Source organism: Hippoglossus hippoglossus, chromosome 8 (assembly GCF_009819705.1).
Source record: "Hippoglossus hippoglossus isolate fHipHip1 chromosome 8, fHipHip1.pri, whole genome shotgun sequence".
NCBI lineage: Eukaryota > Metazoa > Chordata > Actinopteri > Pleuronectiformes > Pleuronectidae > Hippoglossus > Hippoglossus hippoglossus.
In genome coordinates, this window is record NC_047158.1 from 20,736,011 (window position 1) to 20,762,280 (window position 26,270).

The following is a 26,270-nucleotide window of genomic DNA, read 5'->3' on the forward strand; positions in this document are numbered from 1 at the left end:
GTGCACACGAGCACCATTATTCATTAGAAACTAAAAAAAACGTGCGGCGCGGTGAACAGGTGAATGTCAGAAAGAAGAGATTCCTTTTCGACACTTGCCCTTTTGATCATGGCTCATCAAAATTCATGTGACGTGAGGGCGGGTTAGCATAGGTGCCTCCTTTTAAGTCTTTCCAATCTTAGCCGCAACTTTGCTTTACCCTTCTGATTAAAGCCCCCCGACTCTCAGAGGCCGGCAAAAAAACCAATAATCAACTAACAAAAGAATAGATTATAGAATCATTTAAACAAAGGCCGATTCCATTTTGGAGGGTTGATTAAAAAAATTTAAAAAAAGGTTTGTGCCGTCTGGAGTTCCTGCAACTGGAAGCTAATTCCGCCTGGCAGACACGAGCCTGCCAGATATCAGATTCTATAATGCCTCCCTCCAGGCAGCTGTGGTATTTCTCAACAGGCAATTTCAGAGGGCCGAGGCTGCATGAACTCTGGACCTCCTACAGACCACAAACCAAGAGCCACAGCAGTGTGTGTGTGTGTGTGTCTGTTTGTGAGTGTGTGCTCTTTAACACAGGAAGCCTCCCATCACATAAGTGGGGGGAGTTGTCAGCGTTTTTCTTTTAATCCGTCTTTTAATCTCGTCAAGATGTTCCGTGCCGCTCCCACTGACGGTTTTCCCGAAAAATATCAGATATCAGATTTATCCAAACAGGGGAAGTTACGAAGACCGAAGAGCAAAACACTAAATGTTGAAATTGATTCCCGACAACAACAACAACAACAACAACAACAACCCCTGTTACTCTCGGGAAAAACCTTTGGGCCTCCTCGCTACATTTCATCAAAGTGTGAGAAAGGACGTGCATGTACCTATACAGAATGGGTCAAGATATTCCAGGAGAGTAATTAACATTTCCAAGAATAAATCCATTGTGGAGCTTCTTGTTCGCTGCTCCATATTATCTACTTCTTGCCATGAACTATGGCTCAGAGAAATCCAGAGCTGCGGGCAGATAAAGTGCGGTCGCTTCTCTCGCTCTATCGCCAGCGTGGGCAGAGTGGGAAAGCCTGCCTGCCTCCTGATAGGCCCGTATCACATCCCCTGATCCCGAAAGGAAGATTTCTTAAGCAGAAAGTAAAACATCTCTTTCCTGCGGCAACATACTTTGAATCACAACAAGCGGTGCAGCTAAGTAAACGTGGTGACGTAGGATTTAGCAGCCGCTGGTCCCCCTGCTTCCCTCGCCAGGCTTGCACGAGGAAATAAACACCACGTTGCTCCTGGTGCGGCACAGAGATTCATTAGGAGGCGATTCGCTCAGAACCCTCACACACCTGCTGTTTATTAAACGCTGCTGACAGAGTGAACCTTTTATTTTCCAGTGTCATGCTATGGAGCCTTGAGTCTGTGACCTTTGACCTCAGGCTGCAGTGACAGCGAGCAGCAGCCTCAAAATCACCTGGAAGGACGAGTCACAGCGGAAAAAGACAGCGGTTGCTATATTCTACTGTTGGCAATTACAGTGACTGGTGTTTATAAAGGCTACTGCTGCACTCCGTAGGTGTTTATGATCATAACATGTGGTTATGTCTGAGTACAGTAGCTTATTCTTCAGCTGAGGACAGACCATAAATAATAACAACAATAATAATATGATGGTGGTACAGCAACTAACATTTTACCTTCTGTTCCCACGGTTGGGCTGAAGTGCCACTTTCTGGAAAATTCCAAAAATGCCTTTCGAGCGATAAGATAAAGTTGTCTCGGTTGTGTCAGACTCCAGTTGCAACACACACACACACACACACACACACACCACACACACACACACACACACACACACACACACACACACACACACACACACACACACACACACACACACACACACACACACACACGGCCGTCCCCACTCGTTTGAACTACCAGCCCGACACGAGACGAGACAGCCCGGGGTTAACAGTGTCTGAGGAGCGTGGTGGTCCCGAGCAGTGAGAGAGAGAGAGAGAGACAGCCGGGGGGGCGGTAGGGTCTGGGGGGACGTCTCTGACCGGTAGATGATGTCGTGGTTCAGACTCAACATGGATTTAAAAATGAGCCTTTCAAGATTCAAACTCGTGAGCCGTCGCTGGTGGCCCACCCTTTGATTAGAAGGTGTTTCTCCTACCAGCCCCCTGACTCAGAAGGAGTCGATGTGAGAACACAGCAGGAGAACCTCCGCAGGATTTGCCGCTAGCAAGTGGGTGTGTTGACGACATTTCTAAAACGTGACAGTCGCAAAATGACAAAGAACTAATAACTTCGGATGAAAAAGAGGTGACATATATGTAAAAGATGCCTGTGAAGATGTCAAGAGAGCTTTTTGTAACCCTAACCCTAAGGGCCGAAGCCGGTGGCAAACTGCCGAGAAAGTCCAGACCCAAGTCTCCGGAGATCCTCCGTGGGGTCATGTCTGAAAATGGCCTTTTGTTGGCCTTGTGATGCACTAGAGAACCTTCCCAGGGTGCACCTCACCTCACGGCCTAAGGTCAACCAGGATTGGCACCAAGATAACCTCTCGCAACCCTATAAGCTGTATAAATGATGGAACAGTTGACTCTACATAAACATCTGCAAGGTCCAGGACAGTTTGAAACTCTGGGTGTCATTATGAGCCAAGATCAACATATAAATGTAGATTATAAAACCAATAGTTCACGTCATTTAATTGCCTTTACAGCTCATAAACACTAGACCCAAGGTGTTGCCACCACAGGGCTCATGGAGAACCTGTGCTTGTGTTGATCTGCGTGTACCTTGAAGTCCACGGACAGCTGTGGTGTGTACTCCAGAGTCCACAGGGCCCGGACCAGTGAGGCCAGCTGCTCCGTGACTTCTCCCCGGGCCAGCCGCGTCTCCTCGCCCCTCACCAGGCCGTGACCCGGCCGAGGCTCAGGTCCCAGCTTGTACCGCTCCAGCCCCAGGTACTCCGCCAGCAGGTCGGTGTTGCTCAGACACTGGACCACCGCGTTCATGAAGCAGGTGTTCCCGTGGTTCTTCAGCCCCAGGACGCCGGGGACCCGGTCTCCGTACTGGCAGAGCAGCTTCTCCCTGCCGGTGCACAGGGAGGAGGAGGTGCTGGAGGTGTTCTTTCGCCCCCGCGGGTCCCGGCCGCTCACCTGTGCCTCCCTCCCGGGGCATCCCCGAGCTGGCGCTGAGGGTGCACGGTGCGCCCTTCCCGAACCCCCCGTCGTCGTCCTCCGCGTCCGGCGCGTCCGCGTCTCCAAAGTGGGCGAAAGTGCCCAAAGTTCTCAGGATCCTGTTCATAAAACTTCCCACCGACTTCAACGGTTTCTTTCGGAAAAGCTTCCCAGACTTCGGCTTCTTCTCCCGGCGCTTCTCCTCCTTCGCTGCGGGAGACGCCTCCTCCCCGGCTCGGCCGCCGTGTCTCTCCATGTCCGGCTCCTCTCACTGCCTCTGCGCGTTATTCTGAGTCTGGTGCAGATTCCGACGCCGGTGTGTCAATTCTCCGCCTGTGTCCTCTGTCCGGCGGGTCGCGGAGGGAAACGCGCGCAGAGGTGACGGCATCGCGGAGCCGGGACGCAACAGCAGCCTCCCTGTTACTCCACCGGGCGCTGACCGCAGACCTTCCTCATCCATCCCAGCGACTTACTGAATCACTGTCATTATCTCCAGCCCCCGGAACGCAGCATCCACGTCGGGCCCCGGCGACGACGTGAGCCGCTCCGGCGTCCAGCTGCAGCACTGCGCGCTCCCAGCGAGATCTCCTGGAAGAGGCTGGTGGTTGAGAGAACCCTCCCACTCCCCCCCCCCCCCACCCCCACATAGAGCTGGGCACACTGGATTCATGATGCTGCCACTGGACATGAATCAAAACACAGGCTTGTAGTAGTAGGTTGACTGCAAAGTACTATAACTATTGAGTAAAAGTACTTCATCACAAGTAAAAGGGTTCGAATCCAATTTGAAAGTGCTTAAATGTACATAAAATATAAATTGGTGCATATATGAATTATATAAGATTGGTAATGTGAATTGAAGAACATACACACACAGGTAGTTCAGTGCAGTGGTTCCCAATCTGGTCCTGGAAAGGGTCACAAAGATTAATCCAGGTCAAGAGATGATTCATGGAGTAAAGAACGATATTAGAGATATGTAGAAATACATTTATAGCTAGATTTAACCAGGGGAGAAATCTTTTAGCAGCTCAGACATCGGACACGCGACACAGCTTTTCTGTGACTGATCGATGGATAAACTTTATTGTCCACATCTTGTTTTTGGTCATATTGTTCTTGTGACTTGACGATCAATGTTCACAAACAAAAACAATTCGCAATCAGAACGTGCACGATGAACTGTTCGTCGAGATTTGTCAAATAAATGTATTGGAGTTAAAAATAAAAGATACGTAGACACGTAGCTTAGAAGAATACTATTAAGAAAACAAAAAGGTATATAGTATATAGACTATATTTGCAATATAGACTATATAGTGTTTCAAGGGATTTGGGGGCCACAGGCAAAAGAGATGAGGGGCCCCCCCACCCCCCAAGAAACACCTGACACCAAACTTATAAACAAAGTGCATGAGCTGTGTATACTGTGCACACGTAAATAATAGTTAAGTAGTAAGGTTTAACTGCAAACCTCATCATACACACACACATTTAGACGTTCTAGTCTTCAATCAAACCTCTAAAATTATGTAATTAGCCGTTCTCTGGGGGGGCCCCAGGTAATTGCCTGCCCACCCTGTTGCAACGCCCCTGTTTACATGAATATTTCCAACCTACTAATCTGTGGAAAGCAGTGGTGGGACGTAGTTAAGCCAGATTTCTACAGTACGGTGCTGCAGTAATTAGGTTAACGACATCCCACCACTGCTCTCCACAGATCAGACGGTTGAATGATGCAAAGTGTATCATGGAAAAAGTTGAGCAACATTATAATTCTTTACCAAGAAGTTCGATGCAGAGCGGATATATTTATAATAGAGAAAACTGATGAGTTGTAATAAAGCAAACTCACAAACTGCTCTATCATGGAGAAAATTATCTTTGTGCTGCCGTGAGCAAACGTTAAACTGTGTAACACCGAATCTTTCAGTGACAGTGACGTCAGCTACCTGGGTTTGATGTTTCAGTATCAATGAACTTCCTGCTGACACACTCGTGCCTGTTGTCAGCCACTTTACTCCTCCCCGGGAATAAAAGGCTGTTTAATGCACTGACTGCTGCCAATTCAGAGTTAAAAAAAAAAAAGGGCGATCTGTGAGTGTGACCCAGCGTCCGACAGAGAAAAATTCATTAGCTAAGCCTTTGGAGGTATTTCTTACGGTTTCCTGGATTATCACCGTCATTCCTGAGCCGTGAAGTACAGGGGAGCAGCTCGGCTTATCTCCTGTGCTCACCGCATAGATATGTTTGATCACACGGGGGCCTGTCTCACCGGCGCTTTAAAAACTGCAGATTTCACGCAGCGCTGAGCAAAAAAAGTCTCCTCCTCACTTCTAATGCAACCTGAAGAGTGAGCCAAGTCTCTTTGAGCCTCCTACGCCGCCTCCTCCTCCTCCTCCCAGGTTATGGTGCCCATGACGGCACGGAGAAAGCAGCGTCCTCCCACATTCCAAAGACATGTCCGTTGGGGTTAGGTTAATTGGAAACTCTTAATTGGCCATAGGTGTGTGAGTGTGAATTGAGTTTGAAAACCCTCGATAGAACCAAACCTCCCCAAACACCCTGACGCCTCCCCCCCCCCCCCCCCGACATCACCTGACTCGGAGAAGAGGAGGCTAAACAATAATCTCCTCTCTTAACCACCACACACCAAACATGACACCTGTTCCAGTGAAGAGGTAAACTGTAATTAGAAAAAGGCCCCGAAAAACCTTCTCAGCACAAGTGATGGGAGGAATAAAACGTAATGATGGTGCATCAATCACAATTCAGCTAATTTTGACTTAAAAATGTGGGGAGGATTTAGTGCTTACGTTGCCTGGTCACTATCAGTAAACACCCCCCCACACGGTCCTGATGACGCAGTGGTTTTGAGTCTTAAATCTTAAGATAAGGGTCTGGGTTTTTCCCCAAGATTTAACTGATTGTTGCTTATTTTAATCACAATTATTTGATGTGAAAACGAAACGCTGGCTTTTAAAGACACGTTTTTTTTAGGGGCTTAAGAAACTTTAACTTGCTGAAACATGTCTTGTATTTAAAACCAGCAAAGGCTTCATGCTTCCACCAGGGGGGGAACTTCAGGATCCCTCCAGTTCAGACCAGGTGAGATCCATCTTCTCACCGATCAGGCTCCTGCACAGAGAAGCTGCTCAGAGTGACGTGGCTTGTTTTAATGACACTTGTCGGGTTGACTCTCCTTCCCCTCTCGTCTGAATCCCTGACGTTTCAGTCTCAACAAACCAATTTTGGCCTTGAGGTATTTTTTTTTCCCACTGACGGCAAAAAGAAAGATGACGACATTCACAAAAAGTGTTCTCATTATTCTCCTCTAAAAGACTGGCGCAGATGAGACGTGCAACTTTTCAAACTAATTCGCTAATGACCCCGGCGGCACCTCTGTGCTGCTGCCATCTCTAATAGATCTGAGCTCTTTGTTGAAAAGCAAAAATCACCCCCGAGTTTCTCTCCTCCTTGTGTTGTCGGCCTCTTTCAAAAAGTCATTTGATGTTATTTTTAGAGCGATTCTGCATTTCCCTTTCACAAGGCAGGTACCTTTTTAATGCTTCTCATGCAGAGATGATTTCTCGCACAGCAAAGACCCGAATCTATTTTTGTAACGTGTGAAGTCTTGTGGTCGTACGGTGGTGCAGTGGTTTGCCTCACTGCAAGAAGGTTCTGGGTTTGAACCCCTTTCTACGTGGAGATTGCATGTTCGTCATTAATTTTCTCTGGATGCTTCGACTTCCTCCCACAGTCCAAAGACATGCAGGTTGATGGGAGACTGTCAATCGCCCCATGGTGTGAATGGTTGTATGTCTGTGGATGTCTGTAATACGCCGGTGACCTGTCCTGGGTGAACGCCGCCTCTCGCCGGGATTGACTCTAGCAACCCTCAAAGGATGACCGGTAAAAACAATGAATGGCTGCAAACAGAGAGTAAATCATCAAGATGTATACGACAGACGTGTTTTCATGGAAATGTGTCCTAGATTTCTTTTCTTTGATGTGACAAACTATCCATGACACCAGCCTTTGAACATGAACATGAAGTCATGAAAATACAAAAACCAAAGAGACAGAAAGGTGCATTTCTCTGGTGGAGCACAGATAATTAGATCAGTGCTGCTGCACCTTGACCTGATAGTTAAGTAATGTTATGCCTATAAATGGAGAGGTTTTTGCTTCTGTGACGCTCGCCTCTGCAAAGAAGGAAATGTCATCCCCAAAGATAAAGTGGGCAACAGAGACCATCTGGTCGCCTGAGTCATATCTGCCGTCTGCTGCAGGAACAAACTGTCCCTTAGTTGAAAGAACAATGCACTGTCACACTGCCCTACAATGGCTGCATGTTTACAGAAAACACAACCACAGGCAGGGGTATTGCACAAGTTTTGTCGGCTTAACAACAACAAAAGTTCAGTTTGTCGTGTGCTTTGATCGCCTCGAGGAGTCGGACCACCTGACTCCTCGCAGAACGCCTGCAGAGCCGGACCCCGGGAGGAAATCAATACTGCCCCACGTGTTCCAACAGCTCCGTCTGAATTCGATGTTCTACACAACGTTTGTCGAGGTTCAACGAGACGATCGCCTTCCACGCAGCCAAAGTGATGTAACCGTTCCTGTGATGTGAATTAGCTCCAGCAGAAAAGAAACAGAAGGGGTTGAGTGGGCGAGTTCTGGCTTCCACCGGGTCCCAGATTATGCAGGCCCCATCTGAGCTGGCAATAACACATTCCTTGTCAGTGCCTTTAATCTTAATGCAGTTGGCAGAGGCCTTATGCTTTCTCATGGATCCTGGGAGCTTGCGAGGCCTGGGCAGGATCTCCCACACACACGAGCAAACGCTCCTGGACGGAGAATAGACGGCCATCGGCTTAACAGCACACATCAGGTAACCGACCCGGAGAGCGCGGAGCTATTTCTGTTCATGCCGTGGCCCATTTCATCCACAACCAGCCCTGTTTCCTGAACTGATACCAGGAAACTAGACACGCACATGCAGCAAGGAACCAAACCAGCTCCCATTGAGCACTAAAATAGAATTGCATTATACTTATGCCCCATGGGCCTGCAGGCTAAATCCTGAATATCACCATTTTATTTTTGGTCAAATCCCCTGGTGGGTCTACCTCTCCTCCTCTTCCTCACTTCTCTCTCCTCTCAGGTTGTGGCAACAGCCGTCAATCCCAGCATGCAGTGGGTGTACATGTTTAAAAAGGTGGCACATGGGACTTTAGTGCACAGGCTGCAACACATGAATTGTTGTGCCTCCCTCTACTGGTGAAATGGGAATGTGACACACACCAGAGAGAAAAGCATCAGCTGTGAACACCCCCAATGAGGTGCTGCTCATATATAATGGTGATATTTCATAAGCACATCTTTTTAATACAATATTTGTATTGACCTTGATCTTTAGGACAGAAGCAGAAGTGATATTCCCCTTCAAGTTTGGTGAAAATCCATCCATGCGTTGTTGAGTTTGTTTTTTGTATGTGCACACACACACACACACACGCACACGCACGCACACACACGCACACGCACACACACGCACACACACGCACACACACGCGCACACGCACACACACACACACACACACACACACACACACACTTCTCTGTTTTATGAGCACTCGTCTGTGCAGGTGAAGGTTTCTGCTGAGTCAGGATACCACAACCATCTGGTTCTCTAATCGCGCACCTGGGACCACGAAATGCGAACCACCACATTGTGTAGATCGACTGATGTCACAAGGACACGTGACGTCAAGTTCGACCTCATTATTTAAAATAAGATGCAAGAGGGGATCATATTTTTGGCTGTTTTTCCTGGAACAACCTCAAAAAAACAAACAACAGATGTTGTTGTATTTCTTGGCTTTACTATAAAACCATTCAGGTTTTATATGTATATAAACTTTGGTTTGTAAGTGAAAGTGTGACTTTAAGTGTTTGTGTGTGTGTGTGTGTGTTCTCACCTTTCAGCTTCTTTCGATTGTTCTTACTTCAAGTTGGATGACGTCATCAACACCTGCCAGGTCACACGTAGGAACAACAACGTCAGAGGTTTCTTCTTCTTCTTCTTCTTCTTCCTCTCCATCTTCTACTTCTTCTTCTACTTCTACTTCCACTTCCTCTTCTTCTTCTTCTTCTTCTCTTCCTTCTTATTCTTCTTCTTTTTCTTCCTCTTCTTCTAACACTTCTTCTTCTTCTTCTTCTAACACTTCTTCTTCTTCTTCTTCTAAAGCAGGAAGTGGTGACGTGCTGCGTCAGGAGAAGAAGCTCAGGTGTGACTTTAAAAGTCTCCACGTGTGTTTCCATTAGCATCACGTGTTCAGGTAACGAAGTGAAGACCTCAGATTCACACAGAGAGTTAAATAAGTGAGTAAATACTTTCTGTTTCATTACATATGAAGGATTTACTGTTTTAATGTAAAATACTTGTGTTTGTTTCAGTTTTAATTTACTTGTGTACATAATGTGCTGTAGTTTAATATGAGGGTACTTGTGTTGGAAAATGGATTTACAGGGTTTTTAATCTTTAATCATTTAAACACAGGACAACTCAGTCTAATGCTTTTATTTTCAGTCTGCTTCTATATTTGCTTTGTTCTTTTGTAAAAAAAATCAGATTTTATGATAGAATTCATTCGCTTGATAACCTTTCAAAGAAAAAGAACATTATTTCAAAAAATACAATATCTGCTCTTCAAATTAACCATTTTCTTATTTACTTCTTTACTTGAAAGCAGTTGGAACCATCCGTCTTTAATCTTAAATAATCAAATAAACTTTTTAAAATATTAAACTGAGGCACTTTAAATAAAAAATCAAAACCAAAGTAATTAAATACAAAAGTTACAACAATAAACAGAGTAGTATGAATTAAACATTTCTGGTATCTAATCATGTTGCGTTTTAATTAAAGTTTTGCTGTTTGCTGAGAGAAGCAGGAGTTCACACAAGTCTCTATGATTTCACTCTAACTCCATCCTCCCTTTTTTACTTCCTTTAACAAAGTTTTAACTGAACAATACGATACATTTATGTTTTATTTTATTCATTTGCAGGATGGTGTTGGATTCCCTTCTTCAAACAGGAAGAGGAGACTGCACACAAACAACACGGAGGGTGAGATCGCGTGATGATGCATGATCAAGTATAGTTTTCTAAAACTGATGTGTCAACACAGCTGGGTATCTCATCACTGAAAAGAGAAAAACGCTTATTATTTATATATATATTAAAATTTGGTTTTTAAAAAGTCGCCTTGCTCAAGACTGATGAAACTTGCAGAACTTTTACATCTTCATTCCAGGACATAACCAGAATGACGGTCAATAGAGTGAATTCCTCCGTCAAGGCTCAACCGTCTCCTTATGCAACCTCATTAAATTCACTAGATCTGGATTTTTATTTGGATCTGCACCTAATTGCAAAAACTCATAAATATCAGACCCCTAAACATGAATTATTTCATCAAGATCCGTGAATTATTTGAAGAGAAATCAAGGAAAATGTTAAAGAAAGTCTAAATAAATTCCTGCATAAGCACCAAAGTTTAACGGGTGCGTTCCTGACCTGTAACTCATCCTTCCACCAAATGTCCCAAGTCCGGTACTTTCTGCATAATCCTGCCAAACACCAAACAAACCCAGATGAAAACATTGCAACGATGATAAAATGTGACGTTTTGTTTTTTGATATGATGAAAGTAAGCTGACGTCTTCGCGGCGCATTTCAATAGCAAACAGACGTTCCATTTGTCCCTTTTGTGTTTTGCATAATGTGTCTTGAATCAATGCCCCCTGACGTGATGACAAAAGCGAGGTTCATGCCCGGGCAGGCGCTGCTCACAGCGGCTCGTTTCAAAGGTCTCTATTGGGGTCACATTCAGCTCGGAGGACCACCCGGCTGTGTGGGTGGAGACCCATTCACCGCTGTGTACCCATGATGACAAATGAGGAAAAAGTAGTCATAATTCTCCCTCCGACATAGATGACCTGTGGCACCTCTGCTCAAAGAGCCTTCAGTCACGCTCGGCAGCCGACCTCCGGGGCGCAGGGGGAATTACGCCGAACACGACAAGCGCAAAACTTCAAAATGCCTCTTAGAGCTCCCTCGTATATAACATTAATCTGTGGGTCTGAAGCATGACCAAAAAACAGTCTCTCTTTATGCACATCAGTCCAAAAGGAGACTTATTGTCCCCCCCACCCGTACGCCCGCACCCCTTCCCCCTGCAGAGGGCAGTGTTTAGCAGAGGATGGGGGACAGGGGATCACAAACTTCCTGTGGAAATGTTACTGGGAGTTCAGTCGGTGTAGAGAACCACAGAGGTGGCCCAGCATCATTCTGTTGTAGGCTTTGGCACAGCGGCTCCCCTAATTATGAATGACTTCAGGCAAATTGTTGTAATTTGCGCTGCCAGCACGTCACAGTCCGTCAACACAGCGGTTTGTTTGGAAACGCGGGACATTTTATTGACCGCTGACTCTCGTCCAGCTTTATTATAAAACCCAGTGAAAGTATGACAGTGGCTGGAACCCCCCCCCCCCCCCCCCCCCCCCCATGTGCTCCCAGTTTACAGTGGTGTTCAGGAAGTAGAGCTTTTAAGAAAACATGTCTCCAAAATAAGTTTATCGAACATTAGTTTTGACCAAACTGTTAAACAGGAAACTCTGCTCTACCTTTCTGATTGTGTCGGTGAGACGGCTCAGGGACACGGTGTGTGGTCTCCTAACGATATTAGTCAAGCTTGAATTAGTTAAGCTTTCCTGTCACTAATAGTAGTTTGCAAAACCAATTTAAGAAACCGCCTGGTAATTGAACATTAGCTTGTGGACAAAACAGGAAACTCCATTATTGCCGTGTTTGGGGTTTTTCACTTTTCTCTTTGGCTCTTCTGATCTGTGATCGTGCGGCCGTGCCCTTTTTAGAGGCGTCTGATTGGCCCAGCCACTCTTAGCACACGGCTAATTGGATAAACCCCTGACACCATCGCTTCCCTGCAGGAACCAAGGTGAAGGATTACATAGATATCGCTGGGTTGAACCATTTGTTGAATCAATTAAACGTCTATCTCGTAAATACACCCGTGACTAATCAAATTGTGTTTTCTAACGCTACTCTTTAGTTCCCCCCCCCCCCCCCCCCCCCCCCCCCCCCCCCCCCCCGTTGGATCAAGGTATTTGGTGTTACTGTGGCAGGACATAAAACAGATACTGTACGTGTTGAAGACTCTGGTATGCGCTCGGATCACCTCTGTTTACAGAGAATTTCACATGATGTAGTAGAAGCACACGGCTGTGTTTTTCGCAAAACCACAAAACGAGCTCTTCCTCATTTCACCTCGTTCAGCTCTCATCAGATGAACGTTCGCCTGCGGCCCGACGCTGACGAAACCCAGAGATGTTTATGCAGCAGAGTCAATGCATGTAAAACACTGTGATCCATAACTGTGATTGCATCTGCGCTGTGTGTTCTCAGAGATGGTTTTGTTAGTATTACCGTGAGCTTCACACTCCTACTCTCTAAACGTTCTATTTGTCAAATTTACACGTGTGTTTTCAAGTTGAAACACTCGGTGCAGTAACTCATTCGGTGCATGTGATATTTAGAAATGCAACATACATATTTAAACAATGATGTATATAACGTAGAGTCGAGTGAGTTTACTGAAGGATTCCCAGTGTGGAAAGGTGGCGGCTCCCAGTCACTGACACCTTTGTGCTGGAGTTGCATCTGTGAATTTGTGTTGAGCAGCGTTGAAGTCGACTTTAAACACGTCCAAGTAAATCTCACCAAGTCTGAAGCGTGAGTCTTCGACCGTGCTCACATTCCCATCCACGGTCTGTGAGTAGATTACTGAACATTCAAGAAAGCACCTGGACCTCTACATCTGTAGCTTGAGTAGGATCTTCAAGAAGCCACACCAACATTTGTCTCGTCAATTTTTTATGTTAAACATTCATTGCATGTAAATCCTGTCTTGTAGCACTTTGACTTATATTTCTTGTTTTTAAAAGATGCTAAACACAAACTGTTCTTTTCACACATTGACAACGATGGGAATCCATGTTTTACTTTTATTCCCCGAACATCAGAAATGGAACAGGAAACATTAACAACACCTATTCACAACTAATTTGGTGCGAATACAGACAGTGGTGCTTAAGCATTTATCTTGCACTTACTGAGCACTTTGCACAGCAGTGTTTCTCCATGACGGTGATTAAACGGGCATCGTTTCCATGTTTAAATACCGTGGGATACCTTATTACCACCAACTCCACTGGGAGTGTGCTGAGGTTAGTGTTTTATATCAGAGCTCTGCAGTGTCTGAACCTCAGAGACGCTTCTTTAACATATTTCTATTAAAATAACGTCAGGATCAAGCAGTGGCTCAGAGGAATCTGTGTTTATTTGTGTGTTAGCATATGTAAGCAAACATGTAAAAATACTGTGTTTCCATCTCTGTGTGTGTGTGTGTGTGTGTGTGTTGGTCTATGAGGTATTTAAAGAGCATTCACTTGTCATTAATGAACACCATTAGTGACGACTGTTTTGGGCGCACCAGTGGCTCGGTGCAGTCAGACATTGCACAAGAATGCTTCGAGGCAAGTCCAAGTTAATCAGCTCCCTCCGCTGCTTTTCTTGGCGTTGGTCAGGGCCCACCATAACGCCACGGCCCCGGAGGACCACGTAATTACAAGCTGCTATCTCGCTAAATGGGGCTCTCGCTCCTCCGCAGCGCTGCGATGACATGATTAGTGTTTTCCTGCTCATCTAGGCCTTGTGAATGGAGACGATGACAGCTGTATGTGGTCGGGGGGGGGGGGGGGAAACTGTGCTAGATTGTTTCTCGGTGCCTTTTAAACACAACAACACCCACCACAGCGAATGTTTGTGTGTCTGTGTGTGAGCCACGGAGATGAGTGTCTGCAGGATAACGGCAATCTGTCTGCGTCCCCTCATTATCGAGTTGAATTTGCGGTCGGTGGAATCAAAGGGCGCTCGTGTTCTGGGGGCAAATGAAGACAAAGTGTCTCGTCCTGTGGAGTGATGAGGGGGTTATCTGCCCCACACGCTGTTCAACCGATGTTTACACAAAGTGTTCATGTTTTCAGCAAAGAAAAAACAGGCTTTTTCCAAAGTAGATGATGAACAGCTGAGTGTTTAAATAGTTAGTCCTCCTGTCTTACACCATCTTCATGAAGTGAAATCCTTATAATCTCCCTCTGCTGCATATTTGATATCTCCCGTTCTCTTAAAAAATGAGTTTTTATGGAACATTTTACGAGGCTTCTCCATTAGAAGAAGACCTCTGTGCTACACTGTCCCCGTCGCTGACACCTGCAGAAATATTAAAGGGAACTTTGCACTCCATTAAACGTGAGGCCCCCGGCGGAGGAAGTGGCGGATTCTGTCATCAGAGTAAATCCTCCACGCGTAGGCAGGCCGTCACCCGGAAAGGCCTGAGCTGGGATCTGCTGCCACGGCGTGAGTTACTGGCGCTCTCCCGTGTCCTGCAGGTGCCGGGGGTGTGGAGCCGGGGGGGGGGGGGGCTGCCGGAGCTCGTCTTCGTCGGAGGTTCTCGCCGGGAGTGAGTGATGCTCCATCTACACGGCGTGTACAAAGCAGTCAGAAGGAAACGGTTTTGGCCCGAGTGGCGAGGAAAGAGGCTGTTAACGGTGTGCTCCCATAATATTTCCATTAACGACCACTCATTAAACTCCCTGTGTTTTCAGCAACTAGCAGAGGCGATGAGCTCCCTGCATTACACCGGCTCCATTTCAGCATTTCATCCATATACTGTATATAAGGGGCTGGGGGTCTTTTTATAATACATCACCCCCTCTATCACATAACTCATCAGATCTTTCTAACTCACACTTTCCTGTGGAGTGGATGAAATGTCTGTAGAGTGGTTTTACAGTATCGCTGCAGTGCAGAGGTATTCCATCCCAGGCGAGGGTTGCTCTTGTTATTTTTAAACTGCAGAGGTTACCTCGATCCATAAATCACCTGACCCACGGTGTCTAAACGTTCCCGCTCAGCCTGCCTGTCCGACGGTGGATTTATGATCCGCGGGTGTAGCAGCGAGCGCCAGCGCGGTCTCCTCTGGGCCCCGCCGGTGCTCTCCTGTGCACTTGTGTACATATTTAGAAAAAGTGTGGGGTGTGCTGAGTGCCGTTCGGCCGCGAGTCAGACTCCCCGAGCGATCTGTTGTGATGCACCTCGACGAGAGAGAGAGCACGGAAACCCGGAGCGCACGTCCCTCCTGCAGGAATCTGCTGTAGGTGGGAAGAATCAACACGAAAGTGGAAGCACACGGACGATATGAAACCTGAGGGGAGGCTCAGTGATCGTGGAAGCCGAGCTGTGGGGTCTTTTTTTCACTTTCACATTCATCTTGTGAAACTATGTGCTTTCGTCGAAGCTTGGCAAAGAGGTAAATAGCAATAAAAGGGGATTGGAGCGTACGTTTCTCTTGCCAAGTGTTTGGGGGGGGGGATCTTCCCTACACTGAGCGTCTGGCAGTGGAGCCTCGGCTGATGATGTCATCTCCAGGTCCACAGTTTCTGTTTGTTTCACCTCCATTATACGTGAAGGTTCAACAGACCTGGATCTCTTGTGGTTTCTGACCTGAATCACATTTTCCCTTGTTTGGTTGTGAAGTTACACTCCCGACGCTTTTCACATTCAAACATGCAGGGCTGGAGTCGTCCTCCCTGGTTGGCTGGTATGATCTCGTCTGACCTCATTCTCATTGGTCGGTGGGGAAACCGCAGCGTATCATTAAAATGACTCCAAGTCCCAAGTGCCACCAGTTTAGAGTCCAAACAATTAATTCATTTAAATAATTAACACAAACCAACTTAACCAGGGTTTACTCCAACTTATCTCACCACAGAAAACAAATAGTTAGAATAGTTAGAAAATGGCTTCCCACCCCTACAACTACCCCCATTTGCCCATTTGTGTGTTTATTTTAATACTTTTCTATTGGATCTTATTCGTTTTCTTATTTTATTTTGCTGACTGTATTTATTAGAATCTTTGTATATGTACATGTATTTGCTATATGGTCAGGTTCACACTGTATAGTACCTTTTTATGTACATGTACAACACATCTCGAGGGTAATTGCTATGTTTGTTAATCTTGAGCAGGAGGAGACCTGTTGGTTTCTAGACTTTGGTTCACACGTGTCCCATGATGTCGTTGATTTGGACATTTGCACGACTGTAGCACATCGCCAAAAACAAATTCATTATCAAAGTGTTTTCCTAATATTTGCGTGAGCTGAAACTAGTGGTCACGCAGCCTGTAGTGTTGCACAGTAGGACTCAAACATCGGAGGCGTGTTGTACATGAAGTGTGTTTCTGGTTCATGTGAAGATTTCAACACTCTGCCTCTGTGACCTTTAATTCCTACGGTGGGAGCTCAGCACATTCACAATGGTGTCAGGAAGAATTTGTCCTTTACAGTGTCTGTGTAATGTGTTTTTTAGAGGACGTATGTTTCCTGTCACTGAAGTGCGGTCTTCTTATTTCCCGCGTGGCCCATTTTTTAAACGTTTTTCTACACAAACATTTTCGTTGGCCGCAGAGCTGATGCTCACCACAAAACGGGCGGACCAGCCGGCCGCGGTGTTTCCTCAGCTGGTCGATAACCTCCACTCCTCAGGCGTCGCCCCCTCTGCCATCTATTTCCGCCTCTCTGCAGTCGAGTGGCCCGTCTTTCCGCACTCGCACGGGCAGTCAACGTGACTGTGGCACAACCGCTTTGCTCTCAACCCAAGTCAAACTAAATCAAACGTGATGGACGGGAAAGAAAAACTTTCTCCAACCTGTTTTGGCTTCTGGAGGCAAATGATCGCTCGCTTTCAGCAGCTGAAGCGAGGTACGGCAGGTCCTGATGTCTCCTTATATTGAAGTGGTGTACGTTAGATATTTTCCGCCCATTGTAGCCTTTAGAAACCCACAAAACACAACAGCTAAATTATAAAGAATGGATTTAAGAGTGAGTTTGTGTCCTTCTAATGTAAGATGCAATAGTTGGTATCTCAAACTAACAGAAGTGAGGCATTATTACTTCCAAAGCTAAGTAGTATTTAATTAAAAAAGTATGTAACACCCCAACACATGATTAACTGGAGTGGTGACATGCATGACGTGTCCCCACTTCCTCCCACTATCCGAACGCTGCCATGTGGAACCAGGGTCTGTGCAATAGCCTTTTGGGGACGGAGCTGCGGTTGCGAGGCCGTCCATCACGAGTCAGTCAAGGCTGTCAATCATCACATCACACTCGATTGTTAAAGCGTCAAAATAACTAATTAAAACCAAACTTGTCATGTCATCCATCTTTATATACGGTAACTACAGCCCTAAATAAGTGGTGCTGCTCAGCGGGTTCATCAAAGTGACCAGCGCCACCACAGGCAGCAGAGAAAACACCTGTAAAACGATCAACATCTGCATTTTGACATTGGTTCGAACATGGTGGATGAAACGGGAGAGAAATGATGATTGTTCATTTCTTACAGTACATGTGAACGCATTACTCAGGCCTGTTCTCCGGCATCAAAGAATACCTTGACTCCCACCTCGCCGACCTCACCCCGCGCACGCCTCACTCTGGCTGCCGCGACGTGGCAGCTTAGAAATGAGGAAGCCAAGGGTGAGAACCGCGGTCTGACTGCGAGACTTTGAAGTTGCCGCGCACACACTCTGGAAAACAGGGCAAGGAATCACCTGCCATAAAGACGTGTGCGTAAGCGCCGAGCTATTTGTTCTGGTGCCTGGGTGGTTACGGGTCCCCGGGGAGGGCTGGCCCGGGCCCCTGTGAGATCACATCAGCGCGGATCGGGCGGGAGTCCACCCGGAGGTGGAACTAATGGGCACATGTGTTCGCGGACACTTCTGAGAGCCAGATGCTGGGGAAGAGGGACGTCCGTGGAGCTCCTCACAACACCTCCCCAGGAGAGGAGCGAGAGGAGAGGAGCTCAGTCCGGCTTCACACGCACGCTGGACGGAGAAATCAGTGAATGCAGATACACATACCACGTTAATCTGGTTTTAGGAATGATCTCTATTACACACACACACAGCCTCAGTTTGTTGAGTCTACACGGAGGCTGTTTCCACCCCCCCTCCTCCTCATTGATGCAGCACACTAGGTGAACCAGTCCTAATAAAAGGGATTCGGGGGCTCACGTCTATCTATTCCATATGATCTGTCTGCCCCAGTAAAAGTCACGTACAGACGCTGGTGCCTGCAGTTCGCCGTATGACTGACGCAGCCTTGACCTCTGGGATCTGACGTCTCATTCAGAACGGTTAATGATTACCATCTCTCAATGTGTTTCAGCTGTTGCAGCGGTAATCCTCCCCCCCCGCTCTGTCGGAAGGGTTTTTCCTGTGGACGTCAAGGTCTGGCCGATGTTTTGACCTCATCTCTTCGTCAACACAGGATGGTCAGTCATGAGCTCAACTGCTGCAGTGATATCAGATCTGGAACGAGACGAAAAGAATCGTGTCTTTTCACAGCTTCTTGTCTCGTCGTCGTCATAACAAAGGGAGCTCGTGTTTTCCTTTGTGTCTCACCCAACCGAGTTCTTCATCTTGTTTATTAGAGCTTTTTCCCTTTGATAGACTCGGGCGGCTTACGAGAAACAAGTGTTAATCGCTCGCCTTGTAAATCTCAGGCGGAACGAGCAGCGCCGCACGAGAGCTGACGCTGCCGAGCGGCTGCAGGCACAATAAAAGATAAATAACAAGGTTTGCAAAACAAGATACCGTGACAGGCAGGCCAGTGAAAGTTTTATTCCTTCTTTGGGTTATCTCATCCAGTCGTAAGTGGTGGTGTGACCAAACTCCACGAGGGAAACGTGTCTGTCACCGGTCCCCATGCTTTCCCCCCCCCATCCTTCTAGTCCAAACCGGAAGACTGGTGCAGTCCAGAGAACAGAATGTGACGCCTCCCTCTTCCTCACTCGTGGAGAACATCCTCCAGGTCTGTCTGGATCAAAGCAGAGATGCATCGCACGCATCCTCCGTAAACTCCAGAGATCGACTGTCTGCCTCACTGTCAGCGAGTCGGTCCGAGACATCGTCTGAGAGAAAAGCTCGACTTGGCTGGAGATTCACCGCACGGAGGAGAAAAGAAACGTTGATCTCTGTGATGATGAATGAGAAATGGGAAATAAATGATTTAGAGACTTTTCTGTGTGGTTTTAAAAAAGGCAGCAAATTCCTGATATGACTAGAAATGAGTTAGGAGCCATATAATATCTAATAATTCTACCACTACTTAAATAAGTTATTTTCTAAGCTGTAAACTAAATTATATGACTGGTATTTGATGGAATACATTGCTGCTGGTGTTAATATCACATTTTTACCAAATATATAAAAGAAAATTAAGGGGTTAAGGGTTGAACGTGGATCGTAACGTCACCTGGTGTTTTCAAACCGTCTTGTTTACGTGGAGTCGACCATTAGATGATTCCCAGTGAGACACAAGACCTGTACATTCAGAATCTATCCATCAGTCAGAGATGGTAAGGTGGAAAGGTTTGTTGGTGATAAATCATCAGTTTAATTGAAGACTAATGAAGTGACTGGATGACCGGAGCCGTGTCTCTGAGCCGTGGACACAAAGCAGTGGAATGTGTCTCCTCCTGGAGTGAGGACACGTTGTAATCCGTCCACCTTCTGAATCTGTTAGGGAGGCATCATGGGTAGTTGGTCAAATCTCGGGGGGGGGGTGGGGGTTGTCACACAAATGAGTTAAACACACATTAGATGAATGAGTGTTGGGGGTTTATTCCCTTTTCCACAATGGAAGAGTTGGATTTTTCGTTTTTTTCAAAACAAATCTGCGTCACAAACTCTGCTTCAGCAATGTAGTGGAAAGGTTTTCTCTTTTTTTATTCACGGAGAACTAATTCATTAATTGTGGGTCGTTGGCCGGACACATGCGTGTAGACGCTGCTTCGCTCACAGCCCCGTCCCTCCCTCTGTGAGACGCTCACGCATTGAGATGCACTGGCACACTCTGCTAATGGGTTCGTGTCATCACAGGTCCTCGGTTTATCACAGTGTCCCTGAGCAGCGTGACCACGGCTCAGCTGGTGAAGTGGCCCGGCTGTGAAGTGCTTGTGTTTCCACAGCAAAACAAATTTAGGGGCCTGTTGGTTCCCAGGCGTAAAACAGTTATGACTGGACATCACCGCGGTGTCATGTGCACTGTATGTATATGTATTCGCCAATTAGCCACGGCGTTTAAAACCAGTGAGGCTGGGATTCATCATGGTGGATAAAAGCTGTTGTCCAGATGGGAGCGGACGCAAACACATCACTCAGGAATCTCAAAACCGGAGAAATCTATGATTCAGGGTTTTCTGGGTTTTTACTGGGCTGCTTTTTTTTTACCGTATATTATACTTCATAGTTTCCACAAAAATAATGTTTCAATTTTGCAATAAATTCTATCAAACTGACTCCAGGTCAGCAAATACACCTATTTCCTATTGGTCAAAATAAAATTCAGTCAATGCATGTAAGGTTTATGACTCTAATTATTATTTCCTCATAATAATCCTTACAATCGTACTGCAAGAAGCGCAAGGTCAAATCCTGAAGAGGTGTGTGTGTGTGTGTGTGTGTGTGTGTGTGTGTGTGTGTGTGTGTGTGTGTGTGTGTGTGTGTGTGTGTGTGTGTGTGTGTGTGTGTGTGTGTGTGTGTGTGTGTGTGTGTGTGTGTGTGTGTGTGTGTGTGTGTGTGTTAATGGATTTCCTCCCGGCTGGCGCTCTGACCCAGGTCCTTCCTCCTGTGACCCTGAGGATGATTGCTGTGGCTGAGACGCGTTTGATCCCTGTGCTGATGCTGGGCTTCTGATGGCCGCCCCGCTTTGATACCGCGACGAGATTGAATCCCAACCCCCCACTCCCCCCCCCGCTGTGTAACACACAGGTCGGCGCACGCACACAGTTGACCACACAGCGCCGTCGGACCACTGTTTCCTTCCCTCCCTCTTTTATCTCGAGCGTTGATATTTGTCATAGATGTTACTTCCCTCTGAGGACGGGCCGGCGCTCGAACCCCTCAACCCTCACAAATATTTTACTATCGACTTTTTTTTTTTATTCCTGTTGACAAAGACTTGTCCTCCTATGAGACCAGTTGCTGCTGAGCCTTTTCCTAACTCGCAGGAAATACAGAAAAGTCACGTCTTTCCAGGGCAGTAGAAGTTCTGTCCGGTCGCTCTCTGTGTTTTTATGGAACCGTTCTGTTTCCTGACCGTTTGAAGTCTTCCTGTATTAATCCAAGCGAGCGACGAGTTTGATTTATTAGCGACGCAGGACCACTTTACTTTCACTCTGCTTTTATGTCGGGTCCGGTCGGATGGAGCAACGCACTGACTGATGGCGAAAGCAGAACCAGACCTGTAAAACCACCAGCGTGCTGAAGTGAAGTTACACAGTCATAATGTGCATGAAGACATTTTTATCTGAGATGATTTATTGTCCTGGAACGTGATCGGCGAATCAAGGTAGAACCTTTTCACGTTGTGGAGAGTTTACGCCGCAGCCACTCTGGAGACAAAAGTGAGACGTCCTGAGAGTTATCGCTCTCCCCGTCCACATGAATGCTTTCCCTCACACTAAATCTCAACATAGGTCAGCGCTCTGTTTTCCGACATCTCTGTCTCTCACACTCGACCCAGAACTGTCTGGTACCTTCACAGAGCTCCATGGAACGGCCCCCGAGCAAAAGAGGGGAAAAATGGCAATAGAAAAAGTGATTGTGAAATGTGGGAGCGAGGAGCGTTTGGCAGCGCTCGTCTTGTTTGCTCAGTAAACCCCCGAGGCCTGTGTTTTTTTTCCTCGCCGAGGGAAATGCCGGCATTGTTGGGCCGGGAGACCGTGGTTACGGGCCAGCCCAGGGCCCAGCCAGGCAGGTTGGGACAAACAACAAGATGAAGGTCAGCTAATATAGCAGTTAATTCCACTTCCTGGTCCCCGGGACACCCAGGCAGGGTTTATTTGAAGATCCCAGACCCTGAAGTCACTCTGCACTTTGTTCAGTCCATGAGTATTTTCAGTGGGAGCCAACACTTTCAGATATTAATGTATTCGGATGAGAGGAGAGGGAGGGCGGGGGGGGAGAGAGGGGGGGGATGCAGTCGGGCAGGGAGGAGGAGAACTACAGATTTCTATATGTCTCTGTCGCACGTTATGTGAAAATCAATCATACGTTTTCACATAAAATGCACAAAAATAATCAGCTCAGGTTAAATTTGTGACGAGGAGAAACACTGAGGAGGATATTTCCCACTGTGTTTAACTGGGACACTGATTCAAACAGGGCAGGACGTCACCAATGATTTCCCTGAAGTGATTAATTTCTGATTCACAAAGTCCCAAATGGATTGAATATGGATTTGATCATTGATATTTCAGTTACAACACCAATTTCTCTCAGAAATGATAAAGATCTTCAGAGAACATAAGCTGTAAATTGAACCTTTGAACCCTGTGCGTTGGTAAAAATGTTAATATTCACTTAAAGATTTGCATTCAACAAGAATTTCTTCTACAATGGCCGTGCAGAAACATGCTGATAAAGCATAAATATTTTCCAAAATAGGGTTTGATTTGAAAATGGATTAATTTAAACTATATATGAACTTTCTCCTTGTTTTCAGTGTCTGTTAAACTGAGTTGTTTCGTCCTCTTGTGCCTGTTCAGAATCTGGAGGGTTTTAAAAACAGGAAGCTCTCACGAGGCGGCTGAAGGACCGTCCTCATGGCGCAGACTCCAAACAGATCCATCCACTCTGGCATCGTCTGAACTCAGCAGGGTCGGTCAATAGACATTAAAAAGAGCCGGTTTATTAGCTGATTGTCTCAGCGATCATTTAACTCGGACTTTGAGAATGTAGAGAAGGGAGGGAGGTGGGGGGTGCAGGGGGGTGAAATATAGTACACACCATCCAAAAGCCAAGTGGCTTAATCCTGTATGGAAATGGAAATGTGAATAAAAAGAGGACTAACTGTGTCTGTGTGCACTCTGCTGTCCAGGAGGAGATGGAGGCCTCTCTTCTCCGGGATGCACAAGAGGAGCCTTTGTGCTCCACACTAGTAAGCCAGGAATACGCCTTTTGAACCATGTGCATTGAAAGACAGAGAAAAATGAAGAGGTAGTTTGGGCGGGAGTGAATGAGTGAGAGAAGGGGTGAGGGGCCGGGGGTGATTAAAGGTGTTCGTGTCAAAAGCAGAGGGTTTAATACATTTGGAGTCTAAGTTGTGTGTGTGTGTGTGTGTGTGTGTGTGTGTGTGTGTATGTGTGTGTGTGTGTGTGGTGGTCACACAGTGGCCTGATATCAAGTACCTCTTTAAGGCCTCCTTCCATCTCCAGAGGTGCTTCAGTCTTTGTTTCATCGAGCCCAGTTCCCCCACTCTGCTGCGGCCCGACTGTGAATGAAGCCTGGGAAGCAGGAGAGAGCCCAGTGACGGATGGGACACGGCGCTAAAACGGGGAGAGGGCGGAATGTGCAGCCCGTCACCTGGTTGTGTGCGAAGACTCGGAGAAGCGTGTTGGTGTCGCAACACAAGACAAACGCCCTCGGCTTCGTTTTGACGGTATTGATCGTTTATTGGCAAATATTGGAAACGCAGTTGGTCCCGTTTTATTCTGGACGTGCAGAAACAGAGATGTTTGGAAACGACGACGTAGATGCTCGCAGCTCTTTTCAGTCACGACGTAACCTTCGCTGATTCGCCGGGCTCCTATCACGTGACCCCCCCCCCCTCCTTCCAGAGGAAAACATCTGCCTCAAGTGTAGCACGCAACACGGATGATCAATTGCAAAAGTGTCTAGCAATTAAATTCTGCATAGATTGATGTGACTTCTGTGCATTTGCCGTCTCTCTGGAAAGACTCGAGCCATAAACACAAATCTAAAGCTCCTAGAAATCTATTGAGAAAATTGACCGCCGTGTTGGCGCAGGCGAGCTAATCCTATTCACATCAACGCCCTCATCAACGGGCCCGACAGCACATTCGATTTAAAGGAGAAAGAGGCTTTATTCAAAAACTCCAATAACAATCTAATTAGCGAGTAATTACAGTGTATTGACAAGACGTCCATTAACGTCGGTGTAAATGTCTTAATGAGTGTGATTTGGGGTTTTATCACACCGGGAGGGAGAAAACAAATTATGGAGAAGCAACCTAATGAGCGAGGGTAGAGAGCCGAGAGGCCTGTGATCCTCGAGTGGATTAGTTGTTCGGGCAGGAGGAGGAGGAGGAACACCGGAGAGGATCACAGAGGCTGATTTGCATCGCTCAGCAGCGACGGACCTTCAGCGGCACCGTCTCTAATCTCTATTCACAGACGAGGGGGACGAGACCCGAGGAAGAGACGACTTCATTTAACGCAGAGTGAAGTTCAATCAAGTCCTGTCGCAGAGGAAGTCTGATTTTATGCATGGAAAATCTACCAGCGCCACTTTGAGATGGAAGAACTATATGCAATCATGGTCCTGTTTTTCAAAAACCCACTTGAACTCTTGCTGCTTTTTCTGTAAAAGTGGAGCCGCGGCACAGATGCTGTTTTGTTTGCTTCTTAACACCCGACTGAACGGAACAGCACAACACCGTTTTTCTCTCCTGAGCAAACGCGTTTAAAATCTTCGTTTGCTTTTGCTTCTCTCAGGGACGAGAAAACCGTCATCGCACACAAACACAGAGTAAATTTCAATTCGTGCAAATATTGCCTGGAATAAACGAGCAATGCTATCAAAACAAAAACTGAAGGAGTTTTCCTTTTGTGAGATGAGCACACGTCGATCTCAGGCCACAGCCGTAGTTAATGTTTACAGTCCCTGATCTTGAATTGTAAATATCAAACATGTTTGATATAACTGAAGAAGAAGAATTTAGTGAGTTTCTGTGAGATTTCAAAGTGTCTGGATTCGCTGCCGTGAACTCGTTTCCTACAAGATCGTCTCAGACCCACCAACAGTGGCATCAGAGTAAAATATAGAGTTTAACTGCACAACAGCCAAAGACAACAGGGTCAGTGATGCTTGTTATAGATCATCCATGTTGTGTTCTACACTGGTCGTGTGCCGGTTTCTTCAAGGTGAGTCTGACGAAAAAGAGCGAACGCCATTCAGTCAGAGTTGATGCGTCTCCAAATGAAAACGTAGTCGTGTGGATGGAGCCTCAATCGTATCATCGCTTTCCACAAAACCTCTCGCCCAATGCGAATATCAGCCGGCATACAGCATATTTTAAACCTCTGACAGAGCGAGAGGAACAATAAAGAACAGGAAAGAAAAAGGTAATGAATTCAAATCCTCCAAATGGTTATATTGGTTCTGTCCAGTCCCCGTCACAGACCGATGCAGTAGATCTCAGTTGAGAGTTGAAGCAGTTTTCATTTGCTTTTTTCCATTTCCTGGCAGCTGTCAGAAAACATACAATCAAAGGGCAGAGGGCCAACACGCCACCAGAGCTCGGACACACCTCAGCGTGTCGCATCACCAGCGCCGACCTGCCTGACTTTGTTTTCCGAGGAGGATCCTCACTGTTAGCAGGGAGACAATGGCTGCTGCTGCTGCTGCTGCTGCTGGGTGAATGGGGGCATTCATCTCAGTGGAAAGTGTCTCTGTCTGATACGAATGCCAAAACCTTTGATCATATCACGTCTGTGTTTGTTGATCCAGCTTCGTCTTTCCACTGTGCAGAGAATCTTCTGTTGCGTTTTTCATATTTGAAACATCAGAGAAAGCTCGGACTGAGTTGTGCGGACGTTCTCCGGAGTCTGAACCCGCTCCCTCACTTTCTCTCCCTCCATCGACCCGGAGTCTGTGTTTTTTTTTACGGCTCCTGATCCTGGTGGCCTGATATTAATGGAGAACGCAGCTTGAACTTTCAGCAGTGACTGTATAATTGGTTGGCCCCTTTGGAGTATTTCGCGCCGGGCATCGCAGGAGCAGTATATCAATACTCTGCGCACGGGCCAAGACAGATGGGCTCTCGTTTGGAGACAGTTCAGGATTGT

General features: G+C 46.6%; 1 protein-coding gene across 1 annotated transcript in view; it reads right to left on the bottom strand.

Annotated features, from left to right (window-relative positions):
* Window positions 1-3,778, bottom strand: part of usp43b (ubiquitin specific peptidase 43b) — a 43,843-nt gene extending 40,065 nt beyond the window's left edge. The window contains 3 exon segments of the mRNA XM_034593284.1: window positions 345-347; window positions 2,793-3,165; window positions 3,167-3,778. Coding sequence (XP_034449175.1) covers window positions 345-347; window positions 2,793-3,165; window positions 3,167-3,432 — 642 coding nt within the window. The 5' untranslated portion in view covers window positions 3,433-3,778.
* Window positions 3,779-26,270: the final 22,492 nt, after the last annotated feature.